Source organism: Stylophora pistillata, chromosome 12, assembly GCF_964205215.1.
Source record: "Stylophora pistillata chromosome 12, jaStyPist1.2, whole genome shotgun sequence".
In the NCBI taxonomy this organism is placed as follows: domain Eukaryota; kingdom Metazoa; phylum Cnidaria; class Anthozoa; order Scleractinia; family Pocilloporidae; genus Stylophora; species Stylophora pistillata.
The window spans coordinates 28,032,730-28,056,641 of record NC_142530.1 but is presented as its reverse complement, the minus strand read 5'-3'; the positions used below and the strand labels follow the sequence as shown (position 1 = coordinate 28,056,641).

General features: G+C 38.3%; 3 protein-coding genes, 1 long non-coding RNA gene and 1 pseudogene across 6 annotated transcripts; 1 reads left to right on the top strand and 4 right to left on the bottom strand.

The window, feature by feature from the left end:
• Positions 1-1,667: 1,667 nt before the first annotated feature.
• Positions 1,668-4,811, bottom strand: LOC111320071 (uncharacterized). Of its 2 annotated transcripts, XM_088741549.1 has the most exons (3): positions 4,033-4,811; positions 2,807-3,790; positions 1,668-2,722 (listed from the first exon to the last, which is right to left on the bottom strand). In XM_088741549.1, the coding sequence occupies exons 1-3, from the start codon at positions 4,394-4,396 to the stop codon at positions 2,220-2,222; spliced, it is 1,851 nt and encodes a 616-aa protein (XP_088597675.1). In that variant the 5' UTR covers positions 4,397-4,811; the 3' UTR covers positions 1,668-2,219. The 2 variants fall into 2 exon arrangements, with proteins under 2 accessions (XP_088597675.1, XP_088597674.1); XM_088741548.1 differs by having other exon boundaries at positions 1,668-3,790.
• Positions 4,812-8,285: 3,474 nt separating this feature from the next.
• Positions 8,286-11,334, bottom strand: LOC148719479 (RYamide receptor-like). Its single transcript, XM_088740108.1, has 3 exons — positions 9,494-11,334; positions 8,700-8,706; positions 8,286-8,637 (listed from the first exon to the last, which is right to left on the bottom strand). The coding sequence occupies exons 1-3, from the start codon at positions 10,121-10,123 to the stop codon at positions 8,411-8,413; spliced, it is 864 nt and encodes a 287-aa protein (XP_088596234.1). The 5' UTR covers positions 10,124-11,334; the 3' UTR covers positions 8,286-8,410.
• A 5,987-nt stretch (positions 11,335-17,321) lies between these two features.
• On the top strand, positions 17,322-19,593 carry LOC111338305 (QRFP-like peptide receptor). Of its 2 annotated transcripts, none has more exons than XM_022944765.2 (2): positions 17,322-17,461; positions 18,358-19,593. In XM_022944765.2, exon 2 carries the CDS (start codon positions 18,446-18,448, stop codon positions 19,448-19,450), a length of 1,005 nt encoding a protein of 334 aa, XP_022800500.2. In that variant the 5' UTR covers positions 17,322-17,461; positions 18,358-18,445; the 3' UTR covers positions 19,451-19,593. The 2 variants fall into 2 exon arrangements, with proteins under 2 accessions (XP_022800500.2, XP_088596525.1); XM_088740399.1 differs by having other exon boundaries at positions 17,347-17,485.
• A 259-nt stretch (positions 19,594-19,852) lies between these two features.
• LOC148719478 (uncharacterized) lies at positions 19,853-21,255 on the bottom strand. Its single transcript, XR_015993770.1, has 3 exons — positions 21,160-21,255; positions 20,717-20,800; positions 19,853-19,917 (listed from the first exon to the last, which is right to left on the bottom strand). It is a non-coding gene; the product is annotated as an uncharacterized LOC148719478 (long non-coding RNA).
• Positions 21,256-22,504: 1,249 nt separating this feature from the next.
• LOC111338306 (RYamide receptor-like) lies at positions 22,505-23,912 on the bottom strand (annotated as a pseudogene).

Here is a 23,912-nt window from a genome sequence, read left to right as displayed (position 1 = left end):
ACACTTTATGCCGAATAGACACTTTATACAAGGGACATGTGTCTAAAGTGTATAAATATACAGCAATATACACTAAATATACAATATACACTCTATCATACGGTACACTTCGATACTCTGTATAAACTAATAGACACTACATACACTTTATACCGAATATACACTTTATACAATGGACATGTGTCTAAAGTGTATAAATATACAACAATATACACTATATACACAATATACGCACCATCCTACAGTCCACTTCTATACTCTGTATATGGAATTTACAGTTAAACTATACTCTGTCAGGAACCCATTACCCGGAGCTTCCATCTCAGTTGTACCCTTGAGTCAATCCTGTCCCGTATCTTTTTATTTTTAGAACTGAGATAACTGCGGGGGTTCTTTAATCTTTCCGCGCTTTCCGCCATTATTGAAATAATTTCGTGCGGCCTACAAGTGACACAATAGAGACGTAACACAGTAGAGACGACAGCTTTCTTATGATTAGCTATTATAAAAACACCCGCGAAAACCGCCGTGGGAGGTGCTTCTAAAAGTAGAAAGATACGGGGCAGGGTTGGCTCAGAGGGTAAGTATGTGTTAAGGATACTCAAACGATTCATTCAGTCTAAGTGGAATTTGATTTGTTTGTTACCAATTACTTTAGTTACGGATGTGGTTACGTTGTTGTCTATTCTCGATTGGTTTGTAATCAGATATTTTAGCGTCCCCACGCGCGTATAAAAGCCTCGTTTAGCGTCCCTTTAGCTAGTGTATAATTGTATTTCGCCTTGTCCATTCTATCTGTTCGACTTCCCGTTTTTGGTTCTTAACCTTTGGCACAAGCGGGACCGATATGTGAGTAATTTTGCTAGTTTCCTCCTTTGATTAGTTTTCTTGTTTTTGGTAGAAGCACGCTAACGTACAGAGTCGTACAATAGTACAATTTATTGATCTCAATCTAAAGGGGGCGAATCAAAGAATGAGACGCTAAACTGGGAACGCCATGTAGCTTATTATGATTTTCGAGTATTCCTGTTGATTGTTGTTAATTTTGATCGCGTTATCGACGGAGGCAGGTTAATTGCTCTAAGCGTTTTGTTCATGAGTTACGCAACGTTTTAAGTAAATTGCATTGTTATTTCAGTTTACGATCGTGATCGTGATTGTCTATCTTGGTTCGCTAATCGTTTATCATCATTAAATCACCGTTAACCGTCAACCTTGGTTTTCCGTGGTTATTGGTACTTGAAGCACACGACCTGTAAGATAGTCCCGTAGCATTAACACGCTTTAGCGACACCCTTCGACTTCGATCTCGTTTGTCGCAAGCGTCACAGTATGGAAGATGGAAGCTCCGGATAATGGGCTCCTGACTCTGTATATGTTTACAGTATATACAGTATATTTAGTATATATACACTATTTCTCAGTATAGTATATAATGCATATCATTAGTTCTTATTAACCGAGCGGAGGTCTGTATGGGAGAATCTTGATCGAGGTCGCCAGTACAGACCGAACGCAGTGAGGTCTGTACCAGCGACCAAGGTCAACTTGGATTCTCCCATACAGACCGACCTAGCTCGGTTAAGGGGGGATTCTACCTAAAAAAAGTGCATTTTTTCAAATAATTGTAGGAATTTAAGTTTTGGTCACAACTATCTAAAACTATATATCACTGGAAAGCTTATGAACTATATTTTTCAAAAAAAGGTGTTATGTCACACCTGCAGCAAATGTAACCTGACACCGGTCATTTCAATTAACAACTTGTAGTGTCTCACCTATATGTACTTGAGTAAAGATTGTTAGAAACTGTTTCAATGAAATACCAATATTTTGCTGTTATTCTAAAGAATATTGAATACTTGTTGGGATGAGTGAAGGATTTCAAGAATTTTTTAAATTTGACATCACAGCACTGGTGTCAAGTTACACATCTAACACATGATCACTATTTGTTTAATCATTTCTTTAGAAAGACCTCTATGGCATTTTCCTTCACTCATCCCAAATAACTCAATTAGATCAGCAATCCCTAAAAATTTCAGGTCCATAGCTCTCATACTTCTTGAGTAATCTTTTCTCAAGTATTAAAAAATACGTTTTGAGAAAAAAAGGCCTAAAGTTACAAGATTTTAAAATTAAACACCTCCTGTATTCAAATTATGAAGTCAATGAGTAGCCATAAGTTCAAATATAATTAGGATAGGCAAGAGCAAGAGTTAGAATGCCCCAGCTTCATATGAAACATCTTCTTTTTCACGAAGAGCCGCTTCTCTTTGAGTACGGATAAGCTGCAATCCCTGCCGGCGCTTCTTCTCCTTGGCCGTTGCCTGCTTATCAGCTTTCCGAAGCCTTGAATTATCTCTTAGTCGAAATGCATCCTCAGTAAATGCACCTCCAGGAATTGAAAGCCTTTCCATCAATCTTTCTCTGCTTTCTGCACCTCTGTGGAAGTGGCAGACTGCAGACGCAGCAGCACACCGGACAACTTTCACTCCATGGTGTTTATGTTTGGGACACCGGACCCAAACCATTGCGTTGATGCTTTCATTTGGGTTCTGGGTTTTTCCTCGTACACATCTTTCTAAAAGTTTACTGTCACTTAATGACACAAATGTGGGTTTTAGAGTCTCCACGAAGACTTCGGGCAAACAGTCATCTCCTTTGTAGGTACTGGTTCCTGTTGCCTGGTCCTGTTGCCATTTGCACCATGATGAATCACCTGGTGGACAGAAGCGGTGTTGTTTAGCATTGTCAGTTGAATTTACACAGTGATGGAGAATGGCAATAATATTTTTTTTCATACCATAAACTGCAATGTCAACCTCCCGTTCAGAGGGATTTGCCTTGGTCAAGGTGTTTTGCCGGATTGCTAGGCCATAGTACCTTTGAAGCTGCTTGATCTTTCCTTCTGTAAGCCGGCCACGCCCTCCTATAGGTTTTTCATCAGCAAGTTTACCCTTACTGCATGCCTTCAAATTCATTAAATGTTTGCCCATCCTTTTCTGCACATGGCCTACACAATCCAGTTTAATAACTTCACAGTCATCATAGGCATGTTGAACAGTGTTAAAGGCCTTACTGTCCCCGTCTGACACCATCCATTTGTACCTCATGTTATGAAGTTCGATGGATCTATTCCAAAGAACAGAAGCTCCTTCTGCTTCCATAGCAGGTGAACTGCCTTCGAAGTTGATGTCACAATCTCCAGATGCAACATGCTCCCTCCTCCATTCTTCAAACTCTTCCACATTCCCTTCACATTGTGAGTTCTTTAGGGAGCACTTACGGCAAGATTTAGACATCACGTGATAGTCTAAAACTTCTCCTGTGTCAATTGAGATGACGAAAACAACACCTGTTAGTGATGTGAAACCTCTTTTGGCCCAAGTGCCATCAAAGCTAACAGCAGCATCAATTATTGTGGTGCTGTCTGAGATGCCATTTTCCTCCATGATTAGCTTTCGGAGCCTTTGGCCTGCACCTTTTAGTTCTTCTTTTGCTTCACTTTCCAGTGCTTCCAAAATTACATCAACTTGCTTGTAGTAAGCAGCTCTTGACAAACAAGGCATGTTCATTATCGCACAGAAAGAAGAGAGTCCCTCGTAGCCACTTCCAGTTTCTATTGAGTGGTAGACAGCTCTCCGGTTGACATCAAATGATTTGCCTTTCTTGGCAAGGTTGGGTGATGTCTGCCAAGGAGTACTTTCATCACAAGAATTGCAGTGAATGGAGAGATCTGACATCAGTCCATAACGGCTAGCGGTATTTTCTTCAATAGTAAGGTCTCCTATATTAAAAACATGACGGAAAAGGATGCTATTAGCTATAGTTACTGAACCAAACAGAACCACAATGTTGGAGCATTAGTTCACACCTCCATAAATGTGTACAAGTGTTGCAGTGAAGAAAGATCAGAAAAAATGATTAAACAATAATAAAACTCCTTTTCTGCAAATAATTCTAACTATCGTTTTTCTTTAGGTTCAAGGGGCTGAAAAGCATATTTATGATGTGTGATATTTTTCTCACCTTCTTCGCATTTGTGTAAAGTTGAGAGCACAGAAGAGAAGCTCTTTAGATCAACGAGCCTGTATCCTTTTTCTACCTCAGCTACCTCGAAAACTTTTTTGTTTTCATCAGAACTTGAAGAAGACTCATCTTCTGAGCTCTGGAATCTCATCTTCTTCCTTGAAGAACTAGGAAGCTGATCGCTTTCTTCGCCAAAATCTGACAGATCAGACTGATCGTGCGAAGTTCCTGGGGTCGGTTCGTTTGGTTCACTCTTCCTGTTGCAACCGCTTTTCTTCAGTAATTGCGCTTTTTTACGATCTCCTCCATGCCCCTTTCTTTTCCTAGTTTTCCTGTAAACGGTTCTTTTCTTCTTTCCAGTCATTCCAGCACAAAAGAGACAAAAGGAGTTCAATATTTCGCAATACACTGTGACAACTTTCACACAAAAATCTCTCACTCGTCTCCAGTGTTACTCTTTCAATTTCTTATTTTCCCCTTCATGTAAGACAGCACAAGGATTCTAAGGGGCGTTTCGGGCTTGTTTGACATATTTTGAGCTCCAAACAGGCTGGTAAACAAGTAAGAAACAAAAAATGCTGTTTTGGTTGCCATGGAAACGAGATTTCTATTTAGATACCTCTTCTTTTCTAACGTAATTTCTCATTTATATTTTAAAATTTTTCGGTAAAAACGATCGTCAGTGTAAAGTCGAATAGTTGAACCTCGCATTTCTGAAGAAAACAAAAAAACAATATTTTGAGCTAATTTCAGGTAGAATCCCCCCTTAATAGGATGTTTATTATACGGCTGTCTTATATGCCAATTTTTTATATTCTTTGTACCTTTTTTTTCTAGACCGGTCTAGATGCCGGTCTACAGGGGAAAATCTATACCGGTCTCAACATTGATTTCAGCCAATCAAATTTGTGAATTTGGTAGTTACCAGTCTTTGGGAGACACAGCCATATGATAAAGTGCAATATCGCACCTTACTCCACAAAAGATGGCAAGCAGCAGTTTCCCCGAAGTGTCAACAAAGTTTCAAATTATACTGTATAATTAAAGTGAGGGAAAGGGCCACAAACGTACCATGACTCACTTATTTCGGGAAGTTACTAAAACTGGTAATGGGGAACGGGAAACGGGGAACGGCGAACGGGGAACGGGGAACGGCGAACGGGGAACGGGGAACGGGGAACGGGGAACGGGGAACGGGTGTACAGCGGTGACCCACCTGAGAATTCAAAATGGCGGAGTAAACGATGTTACAAACACTGATTTTATCGCTAGGTCGCCGTTTGCAGCGAAATTAGACGACTCGCTTTTATTTAACTATTACCCAGGCGAACCCACGAAGCCTAGTATTCCGAGGCGAGAATTCGAAGTCAGCGTTTCTGCAATGGCTGCCACCATTTGTTCTGACGTCTCTCTTTGTTTTTCCTTCCTGAAATCTACATCGTTTGGCAGAGTTTGGGTATGTTGGTTGTTTGCATTGCCCAACAGCATTTTTTGCAGATAAGTAGCAAGGAGGTAATATCTTAGATTAACAGAAATGAGCTAGGAAACGTAATAACCAGCCTAGTTATTAAAATTACTACACGCAGATAGCTGTTTACCTTACCGCAAAATAACATCAGGAACATATCTTTGTATCGACTCTGAGTCGGAACTATGTGCAAAGGAGAAGACCAGGAAAACATCAGTTATGTCTTCAAGAATGTAGGTGTATGAATTCACATTCATACTAATGCTTACAATAATATTTACACTGCATTGATCATATTCAAGAGAAAGTGATTCCCATAATGGGCGTGAAAGTCATTCAGCTGTTTGCTTTACAACATTATTGATATTGCTTGGTTGTAATGGTGAAGATCATCATCATCGTCAATCCTTTTCATGCCTCGTGGCACACAGGGCCTTTAACGGTGAAGATATTGGAGGTAAACTTCATTACTTTGCAGTACAATTACTCTATGAATATAAGGATAAATGCCACGAGCTTGTATTTCTGAGTTGATTGTTCAAATGTTGTGCATGAATTGTAAGATACTCACCCCTCCGAGGATTTGATTTCTGTGCAACCTGCAATGTGTGCCAGACAAAAACTAAATTTATGAGGCACTCAACATTTCAAAGTAAAATCCTTCAATAAAACCTACACTTACCGTCCATGCTTTTTGCTCCGACCATCGCGTTCGAAGAGCACGTGCTCAAAACTAGTTGCCAGACCCTTTTACTTCCCTTTACTCCGCTATTTTGAATTTTCAGGCGGGTTACCGCTGTACATCCGTTCCCCGTTCGCCGTTCCCCATTCCCCGTTCCCCGTTACCAGTTTTAGTAACATCCCTTATTTCGTCCAACATAGTTGAGAAATCAGTTAATAAGAAAACAGAGATTATGCTTACTTCACAGTTTATCCACTATAATTCAGACTAAGATTTCCCACGAGATTACACTGAAACCTCATGGCCCATGATTGACGTTTCACACCGGAAATGAAAATTGAACCCAGTAAAGATATTATAATAACTAGATTCAATCACTTAATGACCAGCCGTGAGGTAATGATATCAGTATTACTTTGTTCAATTTATAGTGGTATTTGAACCGGGTAGAGTACAATTTGGTCCGAAATCTTACGCGCGAAAAAAAATTAGAAGTACGGATTTCAGACCGAAAGAGTTCGCATCTTTTTTGTTCTGTCGCACTGTTCCGCGGCATTTTGTAATAACAACGCATTTTATGATAACCTACGCAGATGGTCGCGGCATTTTTTAATAACTAACATAATTTGTAATAGGCACTGCAGCTTTTTCTAAAAAGGCGGGTATGTATTTTTGTAAAACCTTTTACAAAATAGGCCGTCGTTACAATTGCGCAGGACACGCATTGACTTTGTATGTCAGTAAGAATTAAAATCGTTTGCATTTTGTTTTAACATTGTAAAGAAATAACCCGTCGCATTTGCAACAACGCTTACCGCACTTCGTAAGTAAACCCAATGATAGCTTTATCAATGTGACAGCTTTATTATTACCAAGTGCGACACGCGTTATTAAAACTGAATGCGAAAAATAATATGAAGTGCGACATTTATCACATTATGGGACAGGTATTTCAAAAGCCGCCGATCATTTCAAAGTGCGACAAACAATTTCCGCGTTTGCGGATCAAGGAAAAAAAATGTCCTGCATACTCTGTCTTTCATTGAAGTTCATCGGAAATCAAGTCATATGCTTCAGAAACTCGCTCTTTTATAATTGTACGTAAATTTTCTATATGCCTCTGGTCGGAATAAAAAGAAAGCCAATAATTAATGATCAATGATAACAAAAAATGCCGATGTCGACTTAAATTATTCGTTTCCATAAAGTAAACGTTTTCAATTCAAAGTTCATAATCATGTTTAGATAAGGAGAGATAAAACTTGACCGCTTCTTTTTAAAAGCTTCAGGTGGTTCGTAAGTTTTCATTAAGTACAATGGAGGGCGACTCAAATTTATTTGCCCTTCACCGCTTCGGCAGTGTCAGAATCAAATAGGGGAAAAACTGAGAAAAGAAAAGGCTCAGATTTTGTAAAATCAAGTCATCTGTGTCAGAAATTCACTCTCTTGTAATTGTATGAAAATTTGCCTCTGATGGCAAACGACATCGAAAAAAAACCAAAAGAATGATAAAAAAAAAGAGTGCCGATGATGACTTAATGTAAACATTTTTAAATTAGAAGTTCAATAATATGTTCAAATAAAGGGAGTTTAATCTTACTCGCTTCGTATTACAGGCTCCACATGGTTTCAGTTTCAAATTTTAATCGAGGTTTACTTAAAATTTCTCTTCCTTTCATACTTTGACTATGTCAGAATCATGGACATGGTTGGAAAAATGCCTGAAACGTCAGATTTCGTGAAGTCAACTCATCTGATTCAGAAACTCACTCCCTTGTCATTATATGAAAATTAAAATTGTCCCTCTAATGGAAAAAAGAGATTTCTAAGACAGCCGATGTTGACCTAAATTATTTCTACGTCTTTTAAAGTAAACGTTTTTAAAGTCAAAGGTCGTTATCATGTTAAAAAAAGACGAAACTCAATCGCTTGTTATTACAGCCTTCACGTGACACCCGTTACCGGGTTTCTCATGTAACATAGAGGCAATAGAACTGAAAAATAACGGTAAAAAGAATGCTGATATTGAATCCAACTATTTATTTACTTTTTTTATATTTCAAGAACAGATTTTAAATTCAAAGCTCGATAATCTGTTCAAGTATAGAGAATTGAAACATGACCACCTTATTACAGGCTTTACGTGGCGGTCGGCGTGTTTTCATCTTCAAAGGCCGACTAAAAGTTTCGCTTCCCTCCGATTTTTAAAATTGGTCAGTCAGAGTAGTTTATTTGATCCACATCTGTATCTGAGAGTAATTTGTTTCACTTGCCCGTCGACGCCGGAACACAACACTTTCTGCAGTATTGACTTGGTTATTGAAGAAAGGGGAGCCTTGCGTTAGATTCTTGAAACCTTGACGGTAATTTCCACTAAAAATAAAACATATGCAAGGGTTTATAGCACAATTTGATTGAGCCAAAAGAAAGGAAATAACGGTGAAGTATTCGAAACCTCAGAATGCGTTTTCGGATCTGAAATGCTTCGGTGGTAACCAGTGGATCATATAAGGAAACCAGCAGGCTGCAAACCCCAATACGATAGCAACAGACATCTTAAAGGTCCATTTTCAACCGAGATGCCTTGCGCGCCCAGATCATTTTTCATATATGAAAAATACGCTATTTTCCTCGAAGTTGCGGAATCGCTTTGATATCTTCTTCCATCTTACTAATTAGGGCTTTCAAAGTTCCATCTTGAATCATGTGCGAACAACAAACTATCGTAGTATCCATATCAGTAAATAGTTTTTAATTCTTACATGTATGACGGTGAAAAACGTCATTTGAAAGTTGATGCCGCCGAAGAAGCGGTATAGAGGAAGGCCGGGTCTGCCCGGCTCGGCAAAGGTTATTCTACTTCGAGAGTCTGTGCATGATTTATGGAGGGCAAGGAAAACAATCATGGGTTTCGGTAACACTACAGACAGTACTTTTGCAGAAATGTTATTGCATTGTTCCTACGATGGAAGTAGAGACTCCGGGGAGATTTTTTCGAGGTGAGAATAATTATTTGACTGATTTTTACTTGAGATCCTGAGGTATGTATGTAAGCGATCTCATTTGTACAAGTCATTATTCTATAATCAAAATGTGTAAAGTAAATCAGTTTTAGCCAATATTGGTTATTTGTTTATATTTTATTTAGTGTTGAAGCCGAACAATTTCCTTCAACTTCAAGTAAGCTTTGTACAAGTTTTATACACAGACTCGATTTATGATTTTTCAGTCTCAAATATTTAGCTGCAAATTTGTTTACTGTGTTCTTCACCAAATCTTTTTTTTTCTTTTTAATAGTGTTTGTGAATGACTATCAGAGTTCTCCATTTAACAATAGTGCGATTCCAAAACAAAAACAAACGACCGCAAAGGATCTCGGATGAAAATATGCCTTTAAACACATTTCGCTCCTTTTTCCCGCTTTGTTGCTCAATGTTGGTTGATCGCTCGCCTGGTTTCTTCTGGAACTTGAGCCTAAAACAAATAACTGTGTAAAGTATGGCAATAAAAACGAATGGAACATAAAATGAAACGGTAAAAACTGCTTGGTTATACTTTTCTACCGATGAGCTGTCGCCAAAAGTATCACTCCATTTTCGCTCGCACACTAAACCGTCTGGATACTCAACAAGTTTCATTGTGAAGAGATATGGAGACGAAACGGCCATTGCGACAATCCAAGTTGCGAGGATGAAGAAGGGGCACAGCCTAGGACTAATCAGTGGGGATCGCAGCGGAAATAGCACAGCCACAAATCGGTCAACTGCCATTAGAACTAAGCTTTCAGCAGACACAGAAACAGAAACATGGGGCAAGAACATTACAAGCTTACATAAGGCCAGACCAACAGGACCGCTGATCAGCCAAGGTTCAACAGTGTATAACGATGCCATAATCGGCGGTATAAGAAAAATCGGCAAAAGAATATCAGATATGGCCATATTGACGATGAAAAAGTTGATGGATTTTCTCAAAGTTTTCGTCTTGTAAAAAATAATTCAAATCAATAAATTTGCAATCACTGAAACTACAGAGATCAGGCTACAAATAACAGTGAATCCGATTCTTCTCACTGTAGGAATGAAGTACAATGTTGGTTGCATATCATTTGTCGTTGTGTTAAATTTTGCCAACATCCTTGGAGATCAAGGTATAACTCCAAAGCAAAGTATTTGTTAACCGTAATGGCACTCTCTTTTTATGTCGGAGGGACGTGTTCGATGAATCCTACGCCCTGAATTCACAAACCATGAATAAAAGCAATTTTATAATTAAAGAAAAAAACAAACGTGAGTGTGTGGTTCTCCACAGTCGTATTTAAAACTGCACTTGTGTTATCGGCGGAGAACTGACGAAAGCGTATGACTTGAGGTCGCAGGTGATAGCACCTTCACCTGAGCTTTACAAGAATCTTCCCGCCATGCATTACGTTTGATGCTGCTTTCTCTGTCTAATGCAATTTGATTTAGATGCGTGCTTCGGATAAATCGTCATGTGCGGTACATGTTTTACGTGATTAGAATGACACAAGTTTTCCTCATCTTCATGGAATGTAGTTTATTTCTTGCTTCGTCATACTCAATACTAAAGGAATTTTACACAAAATATATTAAGTTTAAAGTTAATTTGTCTTGGGTTTTGTTATCCATTGACACAAATCAATCAGCAAATTAATCATTTATAATCCCGTTTCCGCAGAGGGGAGACAGAAAGAAATTATGGCATTTCAATAAATAATCCTTTTATATTCTTTTAAACAAAATTGGGAATTTTCATAACGAACGGTGTCGCACTTGGAACTCTCGCGTCAGTTAAAATAATTCGGCGCGACTAAAATAATATCAAACTTCAGTTGAAATAAATTATTTACCCATCAAAACGAGTTTCTCTTCTTCACCTCGTGTCATTCAAACCCGTAAAAAGTGGAAATGTTTCAATCAAGGTGAATAATTCCCAGGGCCACGTTATTCAAAACCAGATCAAGACTTTTCCTGAGTCGACTACATACAACTCATTGGCATGGTAGAATGGTTGCCATGGAAGTTTAACCTTGCGTGCGTTGTGATTGATCGGGAGATTACACCATAATTTGCATCATCTTGATGCTAGCAAAGAGTAGAGTAGAAGCTTCATTTTAAGGGAATTATCTCCTCAACTGCACTACAAACTTTGAAATAAATATCCTGATTGTTCCATTTCTAAAGCGGATTATTAATTATAGGAAATTAGACATAAGGTTGGTTGAGATTGCCTTCGTGCATGCGAAAAATTTTTCGATTTTTAGTGAGTAACTGTAGTAACGAATATATCAGTCCACTCCGCCTACATTTTGTGTTCCTGCAAAGACAAAAAATTCAATCAACAAATGTGTATCACAGGAGCTAGGTCATTGTTTGTCCATTTTTCCATTTTCACAGATTTAGCCTGAATTACTTAAAAAATTCAATCAACTTGCAAGAAAGAAATATATGAAATAAGAAAGAATTATATGAAAGAAATATATGAAGCAAGAAATATATGAACTTCATATATTTCATTGTATCTGATTTATCATTTTCACGGGTTTATTACGAATCAACTTAACGGCCTGCTCCCAGTTGGCTTGTTAGCTCAATTGGTAGAGCGCTGCACTAGTATCGCAGAGGTCAGAGGTCCGAATCCCGTACAGGCCTGATTTTTTTCAGGTCTGTTTTTCGCTATTGCTTAAATAGCGCTATCTACTGCGAGGATCGTGCATCATATGTGAATTACTTAAGTTCATCATGCTACTTCATTATTGCATCTCATATGTTTGCCAATCTTGATGACCTTATACTTTGCATAAACCAGTCTTCTTATCTATTTAGAAAGGTGTTGTTCGTCTTGTCACGAGCGTGGGACAGAGAAAAACTCTGAAACTCGAGAAAAACGGATTTCGCGTTCTTACTACCACTGAGCCACAGAGAACTCTGTGGTGATAAAGGCCGTCACTCGATTCACCTTTTACACGCATCATGCAGACTGTCAAGATGAGCGATGTAAAAGACGTCAATCACGCTGACAGCATCCCAGCTAGAATCAAGACAGAGGAAACAGGATGATAAATCCTTAATCAGAGGGAGCGCGGATCACAGTGTAACGGGTATGCTTACATGAAGGGTGAGCTCTCATGCACTGACAGACGAAAAAGTCCATAAAGAACGGAAGTCTTCAGTTTGGAAGTTAAAGGAAAGCGCTATTGAGTTGAAAAACTCGGAACAAGTACTGAATTTGTCGTCTCCTTGCTTTGCAACAGGAGTAGCCACCGGTTCAAGCGTTTGGCCAGGCGAGCCATCAAAATGGGTCGAGCTCAAAAGATTTTGGATCAACTGCAAAACTTCCTTGAAAAATAGTTTACGGAAAATGACAAGCCAGAACGTTTGGTTCGACTTGCGCTTCGTTAGTTTTCTTCTTTGTTTCTTTAAGAGATAAAATTTGAAAATTTGTTTTCAGCTGTGTAACGGGACTAAAAGCAGCACTTTATAAGACGAGATCCAGTTGTCTTTCAAATTGTCTTCCTGAGAAGTTTACCAATAGGTGTACTCGATACAGGATATCATCTTCACCTGGATTATTGTTAAAGACTAAACAAAATGAAGGAAGAAACACATCAATCCCTACATCAAAGATATGGCAGATGCATTAGTTCAAAATAACTAGATCCTGAAGGCTCAATCGTCAACTTTCTCTCGTGATGAAAAATTCACACAACAGCAGATGAAAATGAAGCTACGTTTTCTGCCTTTAAAAGCACACACAACCCACAATTCCTCAATTCGCTCCGACGAAGGGCTAACGCTCGAAACGTCAGCTTTTGTAATCGTTACGGTGGCCAATTTACCATTTCAACTCTGTTGATATATCCAAATTATTAAGTAAAGTAGAAATACCTAAAAAAATGATGTGTGACGACAAACCAGAATAAAGGCCTAGAATAATTGGTTTCGAATGATATATTCAAATTTCAGTCACTTTCGCAGTGAGCTGCCTGTGACTTCCACGATAGCAGCGCTTTAATTCTCTGATTAGGTGTCTCGATACAAACTTTACTTCAAGCTCAACGCTAATTACTTTCGATACAAACTTTTCATTCCTCGCTCGTTCGACTCGAAAAGCACGTGTTCAAGACTATTTTCGGACTGCAATCAATGCTAAGTAAATATTAACAGCGTCACACCCTTATTACGTAATCATGTTCTCGACAGCTTGGCTTCAGCGTTGACTAAAGAACGCGTCTACGAAATGGCGATAAACTTAAGCGTAAAAGTGAATGGAACCCAGCCGTCAGTGCTTTAATCCCACAGCAGACAGGATTGGGTACACAATTGCTTGCTGCCTTTTATTTATTGTTCCTCTGTTTGGAAATTCCTTTATTGGAATAATTGTTTACATGACGAAAACTATGCGGAAACCCATAATTTATCTAATTTTTAACATGGCAGCGTCAGACCTCCTGCTGCCGATATTCTGTATGTCGATATAATTGGCCAATCAGCGGCCACCTTGGCGAAGCTTTGTGTAAACTTGTTCCTTTTTCGGCCGATCTCTCAGCTGCCTTGTCAATTCAGAGCCTGGTAGTGATAGCAGTGGATCGATTTGTAGCTGTGGTATTTCCCCTTCGTTCCCACTCATCAGTTCAAAATTGTGACCCTTCCTCGTCCTCGCTACTTGGATCATCGCCATAATTTTTACCTGCTCGTTGAAAATGTTTTTCACAAATGCAGCTCAGTATTGACCGTAAGGGGAAGAAATTTTAGAAAATTACATTTTATTCAGCTGGCTCTTGTGTCTTCACAAAAAAGCAAGAATATAAATACGTCATTGAACTGCACACTGAATCTGGCCATACAGGAACAAGTCTGGTGGAATAGATCTATTAATGTGCGCAAATTAACCATTACGTTAAATTATCGGGTAAAGATTGGTCTATCAAAGCAGGTGTGTCAATTTACTGGGTAGACCATTAATTTGCATGCATTTGTAAATGTTCTCCTTCTATGTCGAATATTTACTGCACGCCGACTATAGCTGGTCATAATGAAGATGTTTCAAAAACAAATGTCAGTGGCATTATCTTTTAGCGCATTTTATAGCTGAATGTTTGCCAATGCAGTTAGCTTCATTTCGTGCATGCAGTGACTGAAGTGGCTTCCAATTAGCGGATGCCTTTCTTTGCTTTTACTCCAACTTGCTCAAAACACCTACTCGTTGAAAAGTATTTCACGAAGAAGACGGCAGCCGTCAAAGGGCTTAAAATATCACTGTCAACTGTCAAAAAGGAAAAGTTTTGACCGTCAACTATAGGGGCTCATCGCCGCTAAAATCCTGTTTCAAATTCTGTTATGTAGAACCTGTGCAGATTATAAATTCTTTGCTTAAAACACTGGAACAGCAATTGAACAAACGGAATAGAATTTTGGAAGACGGAAATTAAGCTACACAAGCAGAACGAAATTTAAGACGTCACAAATACAGGCATACCAAAAATTGGAGCATCAGAATATGAATTGATGCTGTTTCAGTTTTATGTTCTGTTGATCAACGGACCGAGTGAAACCATTAAAACAAATAAATGAAACAAACTTTTTGATAAACTTTTGAAATTTTTCAAAAGAGCGGAGTCTACAGTTGAAGTTTTAAAAGATAGTTCCATTTACAAGCATGACACGACCAGGGTCTTTTTACCACATACAATTAAACATACAGTTAATAGAGGATACTATGTTATGCGTTTGAAAAGTTCTCAAATTTGTTAACTCATTTATTTAGGAGGAGGCTTGAAAAGGAAGGCACTGTCAATCATGTACAGGTGATCACGTGCAAATGAGCAGACTGTTCCTAAGAAATACTAACTCAGTTTATCTGGCTTTTCCTTTTCGATTTCGAAAGCCTAGTAATTATATTCAGTGCAAAACAAGTTTTTCTGGAGACCAATAAAAGCATACCATTCGTCTCGCACATAACAAGATCCATCTTTTATTGTCCTAAGGCTTTAATTTCCTTTAACAAAAATTTCGTTAAAATCCATCAAATTTTCTTTAAAACTCCAATCCGTCTACTGAGCAACGAGGCTTCTGAGTAAGTTCCAGGCTAGATTAAACTATCGATGACAGTCTGATTGAAATATAATTTTGAATTGCAATGTCACTGAAGCACGGATTAACCAATGGTAAACACCACGGCGTGCACCATGTTGAGTTATGGGTGCACGCGGGAGGTTGCTAAGCACGAAAGAAACGTAACAGTCGTGCGAGGCGATAGAGCGACTCTAGCTTCTTGAGTACTTAGTAAACCTTCTAAGTGCATCCATAACTCAATAGTGTACTCTGTCCATTTGTCTTATAACATATCATTGATACATTGTAGCAAAAGAGTTTTCTTTTATTTAACAAATCTTAAGTGACCAGAAAAAACAAGCGCGCGTGAAAAACTAGTCTTTACATTTGCTCACGTCGACAGCGTACACCCACGGGCAAACGGTGGACGCTGAATTGACCAATCAGAGCGCGCGCTTTCCTTTGGTTGTTATAATCATATTTTTGCTAGCTTAATGCGTGATCATTCGTACCAGCAGTTGTCAACTCTCATTCAATATCATTAAACATCTGTAGCTGGGCTCAGTTTCTGGACTCGTTTTCTTGTCATTTCCTTAATAATAATAATGATGACAATTCTAGGAGATCTTTCGAAAATTATCCCTTTTGCCGACCATATTTTATATCAGAAACGTTTATTGATTATGTTAGTTCGGATGAAAGCTACTTCCAACTCTTCTTTTCTCAGTTACAGAATCATCTCGGATGTTGACTCTCGATTTTCTCGAATTTCTGCATGGGCATGCTTATTAATTAAACATGCTAGTATGTTGGTGGCAGTGGAAAGAGACATTTGGGGAGTCCATATCGGTACAAACCTACGTGATGGGTTTAATCTTTATTTTGTGCCATGTCCCTTTAGTTCCGATTGCCACACTTTATTTTGCTATTGCCTTAAAAATTAAATCGCAGAAGATTCCAGGCGAGCAATCAGCTACCGTAAGAGTACAGCATTTGAAGACAGAGGAAAATGTTCTGAAGATGTCAGTTGCCATCGTGTTAGGTTTTGCTATATGCTGGCTGCCACACAGTATCATCATCTCCTTAATCTCCTTTTCATCCGACAGAAAAACTATGTCATCTTGCGGTTTCCAATACACCTACCTTAGGGGCCGACCATTTAACTTTTGAGGGGAGGGGGTGGGTGATTTCTGGTCATCAAGAATTTTTTTTTCTAGCAATCTGCTGTGCAGGATATTTTTTCCGTTCTAAATGCTCATTTTTTCTGTTACATTTGGGCTGCATGCCATTTTTTTCTTCCAATAAGCGCTTGCAGGAAATTTTTTTTCAAAATCACCCACCCCCCTCAAGAGTTAAATAGTCAGCCCCTTATTACCTTCTTTCTGGCTTGCTCATACTTCACTGTAAACCCGTGCATTTGTTTTACCTTAAGCGGTAATTTTCGTCAAGTTCTTAAGAATCTTCTCAGCTGCTCTTCTACAGATTAATCAACAAGCATCAAGGAATAAAATAATTTGAGTATATCAACAAAGTTGAAATGGTAAATTGGCCACCGTTGCGATTATAAAAGCTGACGTTTCGAGCGTTAGCCCTTCGTCGGAGCGAAAGGAATAAAGTTTGCCATGCCGACAGCTAGTTTCCCACTTTTAACAACTGCCTAAGTGACTGGCTTGGTCAAACGGTATTGTAAACTCTTGCATTTAGGAGTCTCTTGGATTTAGGAGTCTCGTTAATGGAACGTTAGCTCTGTGAGATCTCTTCTGCCAAATTGTTTTTGGCGAAGCTTATAAATAAATAAATAAATAAATTTATATAATTCACAGATGATTACAGTCAAGCTCTTAGATATATCTTATATGTTATGGAGACTGCCCGTATTGTCTACAAAATGCTGTGTCACATAATTACTAAATATAGAGATGAGGAAGTTTCTGGAACGCTTAGACATGCTGACTCATTCAGAACTTTTAATGGAACATTTTAGAACCCTTAATTAGTCAGCATATTTTGTTATGATGCAATAGTGATGTAATGATACTAAAAATAGTTGTATTACAGATCCTTGAAATATTCTAGAACGTTTTGAGAGGAGCTAGTGTTGTTACAGAGCCGGATAAAGATCGTTGCAATTCTATACTGTTACTAGAATCGTCAGCCGTGTGGAAGCCGGGCTACGTTGGGAAAAGTATTGTGGACATCGATAAGGTACAAGGATCTCTGAAGAGAGCTGTGAGTCGTGCAGTAGCGCACTGAGATTATAGTGTTATAAGGGGCTCTAAGATAAGAGGATAGTTATTGTATTGGTTATTGGTATCGCTCCGTAGTAAGGTTACTACGTCATTGAATAAAGTAGTTAAGTTGGTACGAGTTGTATCTTTCTGTCGGTTGAGAAAATACCCTAACATATATCACTGTTTTAGAGCAGCCTCGTTTTATTGTATCTAAAATTTTTAAATTAGCACTCGATGATAGTCAGCCAATAAATTTAAGGGATTTTTAGCTGTATATCCAAAACTGACTAAGACACGTCACGTTCAGTTGATTTCCGAAACTCGTGAATAATATTAATTTGAGACAATACTTTACATCTTATACTCATATACTGATAGGTATTACACGTCCTTATACCAAAAGAAACTTAGCTCAACGGTTCTAACCGTTGTTTGAACTCTAGCTCTAGGATCTATATTTTTGTGCGTATTACAGTCATGTAAATAAAGATAGAGTTTCTGATTAATATGTAATGACATGAGAAAGTATAATACACATGAAATCATAGTTAGTATGATGAAATCTAACCTTTAAGGTGAATACTACAAAAAATGGTTTGAAGCTGGTTACGTGTATATGTTCGACATTATATGTTATCACGGTTATTCCTTTCCGCGTGCATCCATAACTCGATATACGCACGCTAAGCATGAACAAATTCTTAATCGGTACATTTTACCTAGTTGAGTATTCAAATTTGCGTCACTTCTAAGTAAAGTAGAAAGACTTAAAACATGATATGTGACAACAAACCCAAATAAAGGCCTAGAGTAATTGGTTTCGGTATGTTTTACTTAAATGAGATATTCAAATTTCCTTCGCTTTCACAGTAAGTGGCCGCACTACGAATAGGGCTGCCTGAGACTTCCATAAGAGCAACGCTTGGCTTCAGCGGTCACTGAAGAGCGCTTCTACGAAATGGCAATGAACTTGAGCGTAACTGTGAATGGAACCCGGCCGTCAAACTGCTTTAATCCTACAGCAGAAAGAATTGGGCACACAATTGCTTATTGCCTTTTATTTTTTATTTCACTGGTTGGAAATTCCTTTATTGGAATAATTGTTTACAAGACAAAAGCTTTGCGAAAACCCATAAACTATCTTATTGTGAACATGGCTGTATCAGACCTCCTGTTGCCGATTATCTTGTTCCCGAAAACTGTAACAGAGATGCATGTCGATAATTGGTTAATCAGTGGCCATCTTGGCGAAGCTTTGTGTAAGCTTGTTCCTTTTATGTCCGATCTCTCTGTTGCCGTGTCAATTCAGAGCTTGGTACTGATAGCAATGGATCGATTTGTAGCTGTGGTATTTCCCCTTCGTTCCCCACTCATCAGCTCAAAATTGTGTCCCTTCTTCATCCTCGCTACTTGGATCATCGCCATAGCTATAGTCACCCCGTATCTGCTCGCGTTCAAACTTGTCGAATTTTCTCATCTGGAGTACAAGTGTGTGCGGCAATGGATGCGTGTATCTGACGATCCCTCGTCGGTGAAAAAATACTTTATGGCACTTTTTATCGTATTTTTTTACATCCCCTTCGTTCTGATGTTTATTCTTTACCTTGTGATTCTTTTGAAACTGAAGTTCCAAACAAGTCCAGGCGAGCATTCAATGAACGCTCAAATTCAGCGTTCGAGAAGAAAGAGAAATGCGCTCAAACTGTCCGTTGCTATTGTTTTAGGGTTCGCTGTCTGCTGGTTTCCGTTCAGTATTTATACTTTAGCAATGTTTGTAGTTAAAAATAATTCTACAATACCCTGTGGAATCCTGTTATTAGGGCAATTTTGTCTGTTACTGAGCCGAACAAACAGCGCTATGAACCCCTGTATCTGTTTTATATTAAGTACAAATTATCGTCGAGGTCTTAAGAATCTCTTCAGTAACTCTTATGTTGCCAGGGCTAACAGAGATGCCATGTAACATGGTGGCAGGTGTTCTAGTTTATTATTCCGCGAGCGCGCGTTGGATATGAAATGATAGATAGCCAACGAGGCGCTTAGCACCGCGTTGGCTATAGTCATCTCACATCCAACAAGCGCGAGTGGAATAATTGTTTTATTAAAAACGTTAAATTAAATTATTAATTTTTATTAAATTTTTTAGCTCCCTTTTAATTTCAAGCTGACGCGTACGCTTACCATAGTTGTAGATTATGGTATATTGGCTCATATAGGCATAATGGCTAATTAAGCCAATAAAAAGTCTTGAATTGCATTATCCAATGATCCAGTTTTTAATAATAAGTATTATTTGTAAAACTGAATTGAACCCAAACGAAATAAATCATTGAGAACAAGTAAAGAACATCTACAGGGATTTAGAAACGAATCTGTAGCCGTAAAGACAATTATTCTTGGGTGTGGACCGTTGATATGCATCAAGGAATCCTGTCAGTTGGACACAACGATGAAAATAACATATTAATCAAGCTGTAGCTGACAAAATCTTACAGTCATCTGTATTAGAAAGGGCTTTAATTCTGTCGAATATGGGATATCATTTTTGTCTGGATTATTGTTAAAGACTAAACAAAACGCGGGAAGAAACTTATCAATTACTTTACCAGAGATACGACTATGGCAGACTATTTACCAGATCCCGAAGGTTCAATCATCAACTTTCTTTTTTGATAATATATTTACACCGCATCGTATGTTGCTTCCCTCTGTTATACAATGAAAAGAAATCTTTCATTTGGCCTCGTTTGATCAAACAGTTACTCATGCTAGTTAAAAAAACAGTTGAAAATACTTCTATGGAATTTACAAGTGTGCGTCATCCTAACGTCATTTCTCTTAATTGTATCTTGGGGGTGGAAAAACTATCTGAAAGAGGAAAGCTACTGATTAAATAATTCTGTTTAAATGAGGTTTGCACGGATGTTGCTCTTTTTTTTTTTCTTTTTTTTTTGATCAGTAACATTTAATAAAATCAAGATCTCAAGCCTCCTCCCTTTCTCTGTCTTCACGAATTTGACCTGTTAGAGGCTTACAGTTAAGCGAAGACGCACGAGGAGGTGGGCGCACAAAAGATGGCAAGCAGCAGTTTCCCCAGAGTGTCAACAAAGTTTCAAATTCTACCGTATAATTGAAGTCAGGGAAAGGGCTACAAATGTTCCGTGACTCACTTACTTCGTCCAAGATAGTTGATAAATCAGTTAACGAGTAAAAAACAGATAATGCTTACTTCATACTTTACCCACTATAATTCAGGTTAAGATTTCCCACAAGATTACGCTGAAACATCATGGCCCATGATTGACGTTTTACACTGAAAAAGAAAATTGAATTTGATTCAATCACTTAATGACCAGCCCCGAGGTAATGATATCATTATTACTTTGTTCAATTTATAATGGTATTTGAACCAGCTGGAGTGCAATTTAGTCTGAAATCTTACGCGCCAAAAAAAAAAACAAAAAAAAAAAACAAAAAAAATCAGAAGTACGGATTTCAGACCGAAAGTTTTCACTCTGTCGCACTTTGTAATACCTGTCGCCCTGTTCCGCGTCATTTTGTAATAACGAAGTATTTTATGATAACCTACGCAAATGGTTGCGGCATTTTTTAATCACTAACATATTTTGTAATAGGCACTGCAGCATCTGTCTAAAAAGGCGAGCTACCTACTTTTGTAAAACCTTTCACAAAATGGGTCGTCGTTACAATTCCGCAGGACACGCATTGACTTTGTATGTCAGTAAGAGAAAAATCGTTTGCATTTTGTTTTAACACTCTAATGAAATAACCCGTCGCACTTCCAACAACGCTTACCGCACTTTGTAAGTAAACCCAATGGTAGCTTTACCAATGTGACAGCTTTATTATTACCAAGTACGACACGCGTTATTAAAAAGTGCGAGAAATATTATGAAGTGCAACATTTATCACATTATGGGACAGGTATTACAAAAGCCGCCGATCATTCCAAAGTGCGACAAACAATTTCCGGGTTTGCGGATCAGGGAAAAAATGCATCCTCTGTCTTTTATTGAAGATCGTCGGAAATCAAGTCATATGCTTCAGAAACTCGCTCTTTTATAATTGTATGAAAATTTTCTTTATGCTCTGGCCGGAAAAAAAGAAAGCCAATAATTAATGATCAATGATAACAATTAATGTCGATGTCGACTTAAATTATTCGTTTCCATAAAGTAAACGTTTTCAATTCAAAGTTCATAATCATGTTTAGATAAGGAGAGAAAACTTGACCGCTTTTTTTTAAAAGCTTCAGTTGGTACGTACGTTTTCATTAAGTACAATGGAGGGCGACTCAAATTTATTTGCCCTTCACCGCTTCGGCTGTATCAGAATCAAATATGGGAGGGGGGGGGGGCAACTGAAAAGATAAAAGGGTCAGATTTTGTGAAATCAAGTCATCTGTGTCAGAAATTCTCTCTCTTGTAATTGTATGAAAATTTGCCTCTGATGGCAAACGGCATGGAAAAAAAAGAATGATAAAAGAAGAGTGCCGATAATGACTTAAAGTAAACATTTTTAAATCGGAAGTTCAATAATATGTTCAAATAAAGGGAGTTTAATCTTACTCGCTTCGTATTACAGGCTCCAAGTGGTGTCCTGGTTTCAGTTTCAAAGTTTAATTGAGGTTTACTTAAAATTTCTCCTCCTTTCACCCTTTGACTCTGTCAGAATCATGGACATGACTGGAAAAATGCCTGAAACGTCAGACTTCGTGAAGTCAACTCAGATGATTCCGAAACTCGCTGAATTGTCCTTATATGGAAATTGTCCCTCTAATGGAAAAAAGAGATTCAGAAGACAGCCGATGTTGACTTAAATTATGTCTCCGTCTTTTAAAGTAAACGTTTTTAAACTCAAAGGTCGTCATCAAGTTAAAAAAAAAAAAAGACGAAACTCAATCGCTTGTTATTACAGGCTTCAGGTGACACCCATTACCGGGTTTCTCATGTAACATAGAGGCAATAGAACTGAAAAAGAACGATAAAAAGAAAGCTGATATTGAATCCAACTATTTATTTCCTTTTTTTAATTTTCAAGAACAGATTCTAAATTCAAAGCTCGATAATCTGTTCAAGTATAGAGAATTGAACATGACCACCTTATTACAGGTTTCACGTGGCGGTCGGCGTGTTTTCATCTTTAAAGGCCGACTAAAAATTTCGCTTCCCTCCGATTTTTAAAATTGGTCAGTCACGGTAGTTTACTTGATGCACATATGTATCTGAGACTAATTTGTTTCACTTGCCCGTCGACGCTGGAAAACAACACTTTCTGCAGTATTGACTTGATTATTGAAGAAAGGGGAGCCTTGCGTTAGATTCTTGAAACCTTGACGGTAATTTCCACTAAAAATCAAACATATGCAAGGGTTTATAGCACAGTTTGATTGAGCCAAAAGAAAGGCAATAACGGTGAAGTATTCAAAGCCACACGATGCGTTTTCGGATCTGAAATGCTTCGGTAGTAACCAGTGGATCGTATAAGGAAACCAGCACGCTGCAAACCCCAATACAATAGCAACAGACGTCTTAAACACATTTCGCTCCCTTTTCCCGCGTTGTTGCTCAATGTTGGTTGATCGTTCGCCTGGTTTCTTCTGGAACTTGAGCCTAAAACAAATAACTGTGTAAAGTATGGCAATCAAAACGAATGGAACATAAAATGAAACGGTAAAAACTGCTTGGTTATACTTTTCTACCGATGAGCTGACGCCAAAAGTATCACTCCACTTTCGCTCGCACACTAAACCGTCTGGATACTCAACAAGTTTCATTGTGAAGAGATATGGAGACGAAACGGCCATTGCGACAATCCAAGTTGCGAGGATGAAGAAGGAGCACAGCCCTGGACTAATCAGTGGGGATCGGAGCGGAAATAGCACAGCCACAAATCGGTCCACTGCCATTAGAACTAAGCTCTCAGTAGACACAGAAACAGAAACATGGGGCAAGAACATTACAAGCTTACACAAGGCCAAACCAACAGGACCGCTGATCAGCCAAGGTTCAACAGTGAATAACGATGCCACAATCGGCGGTATAAGAAAAATCGGCAAAAGAATATCGGAAATGGCCATATTGACGATGAAAAAGTTGATGGATTTTCTTAGAGTTTTAGTCTTGTAAAAAATAATTCCAATCAATAAATTTGCAATCACTGAAACTACAGAAATCAAGCTGTAAATAACAGTGAATCCGATTCTTCTCACTGTAGGATTGAAGCAAAATGTTGGCTGCGTACCATTTGTCGTTGTGTTAAATTTTTCCGACATCCCTGGAGATCAAAGTATAACTCCAAAGCAAAGTATTTGTTAACCGTAATGGCACTCTTTCTATGTCGGAGGGAAGTGTTCGATGAATCCTACGCCCTGAATTCACAAAACATGAATAAAAGCAATTTTA

Coding starts and splice junctions, on each gene's coding strand:
- LOC111320071 (XM_088741548.1), bottom strand. CDS start 4,396: ATGACTGGAAAGAAGAAAAGAACCGTTTACAGGAAAACTAGGAAAAGA. Junction 3,791..4,032: donor TTTACACAAATGCGAAGAAG/GTGAGAAAAATA, acceptor TTTTTAATATAG/GAGACCTTACTATTGAAGAA.
- LOC148719479 (XM_088740108.1), bottom strand. CDS start 10,123: ATGGCCATATCTGATATTCTTTTGCCGATTTTTCTTATACCGCCGATT.
- LOC111338305 (XM_022944765.2), top strand. CDS start 18,446: ATGGCAATGAACTTGAGCGTAACTGTGAATGGAACCCGGCCGTCAAAC.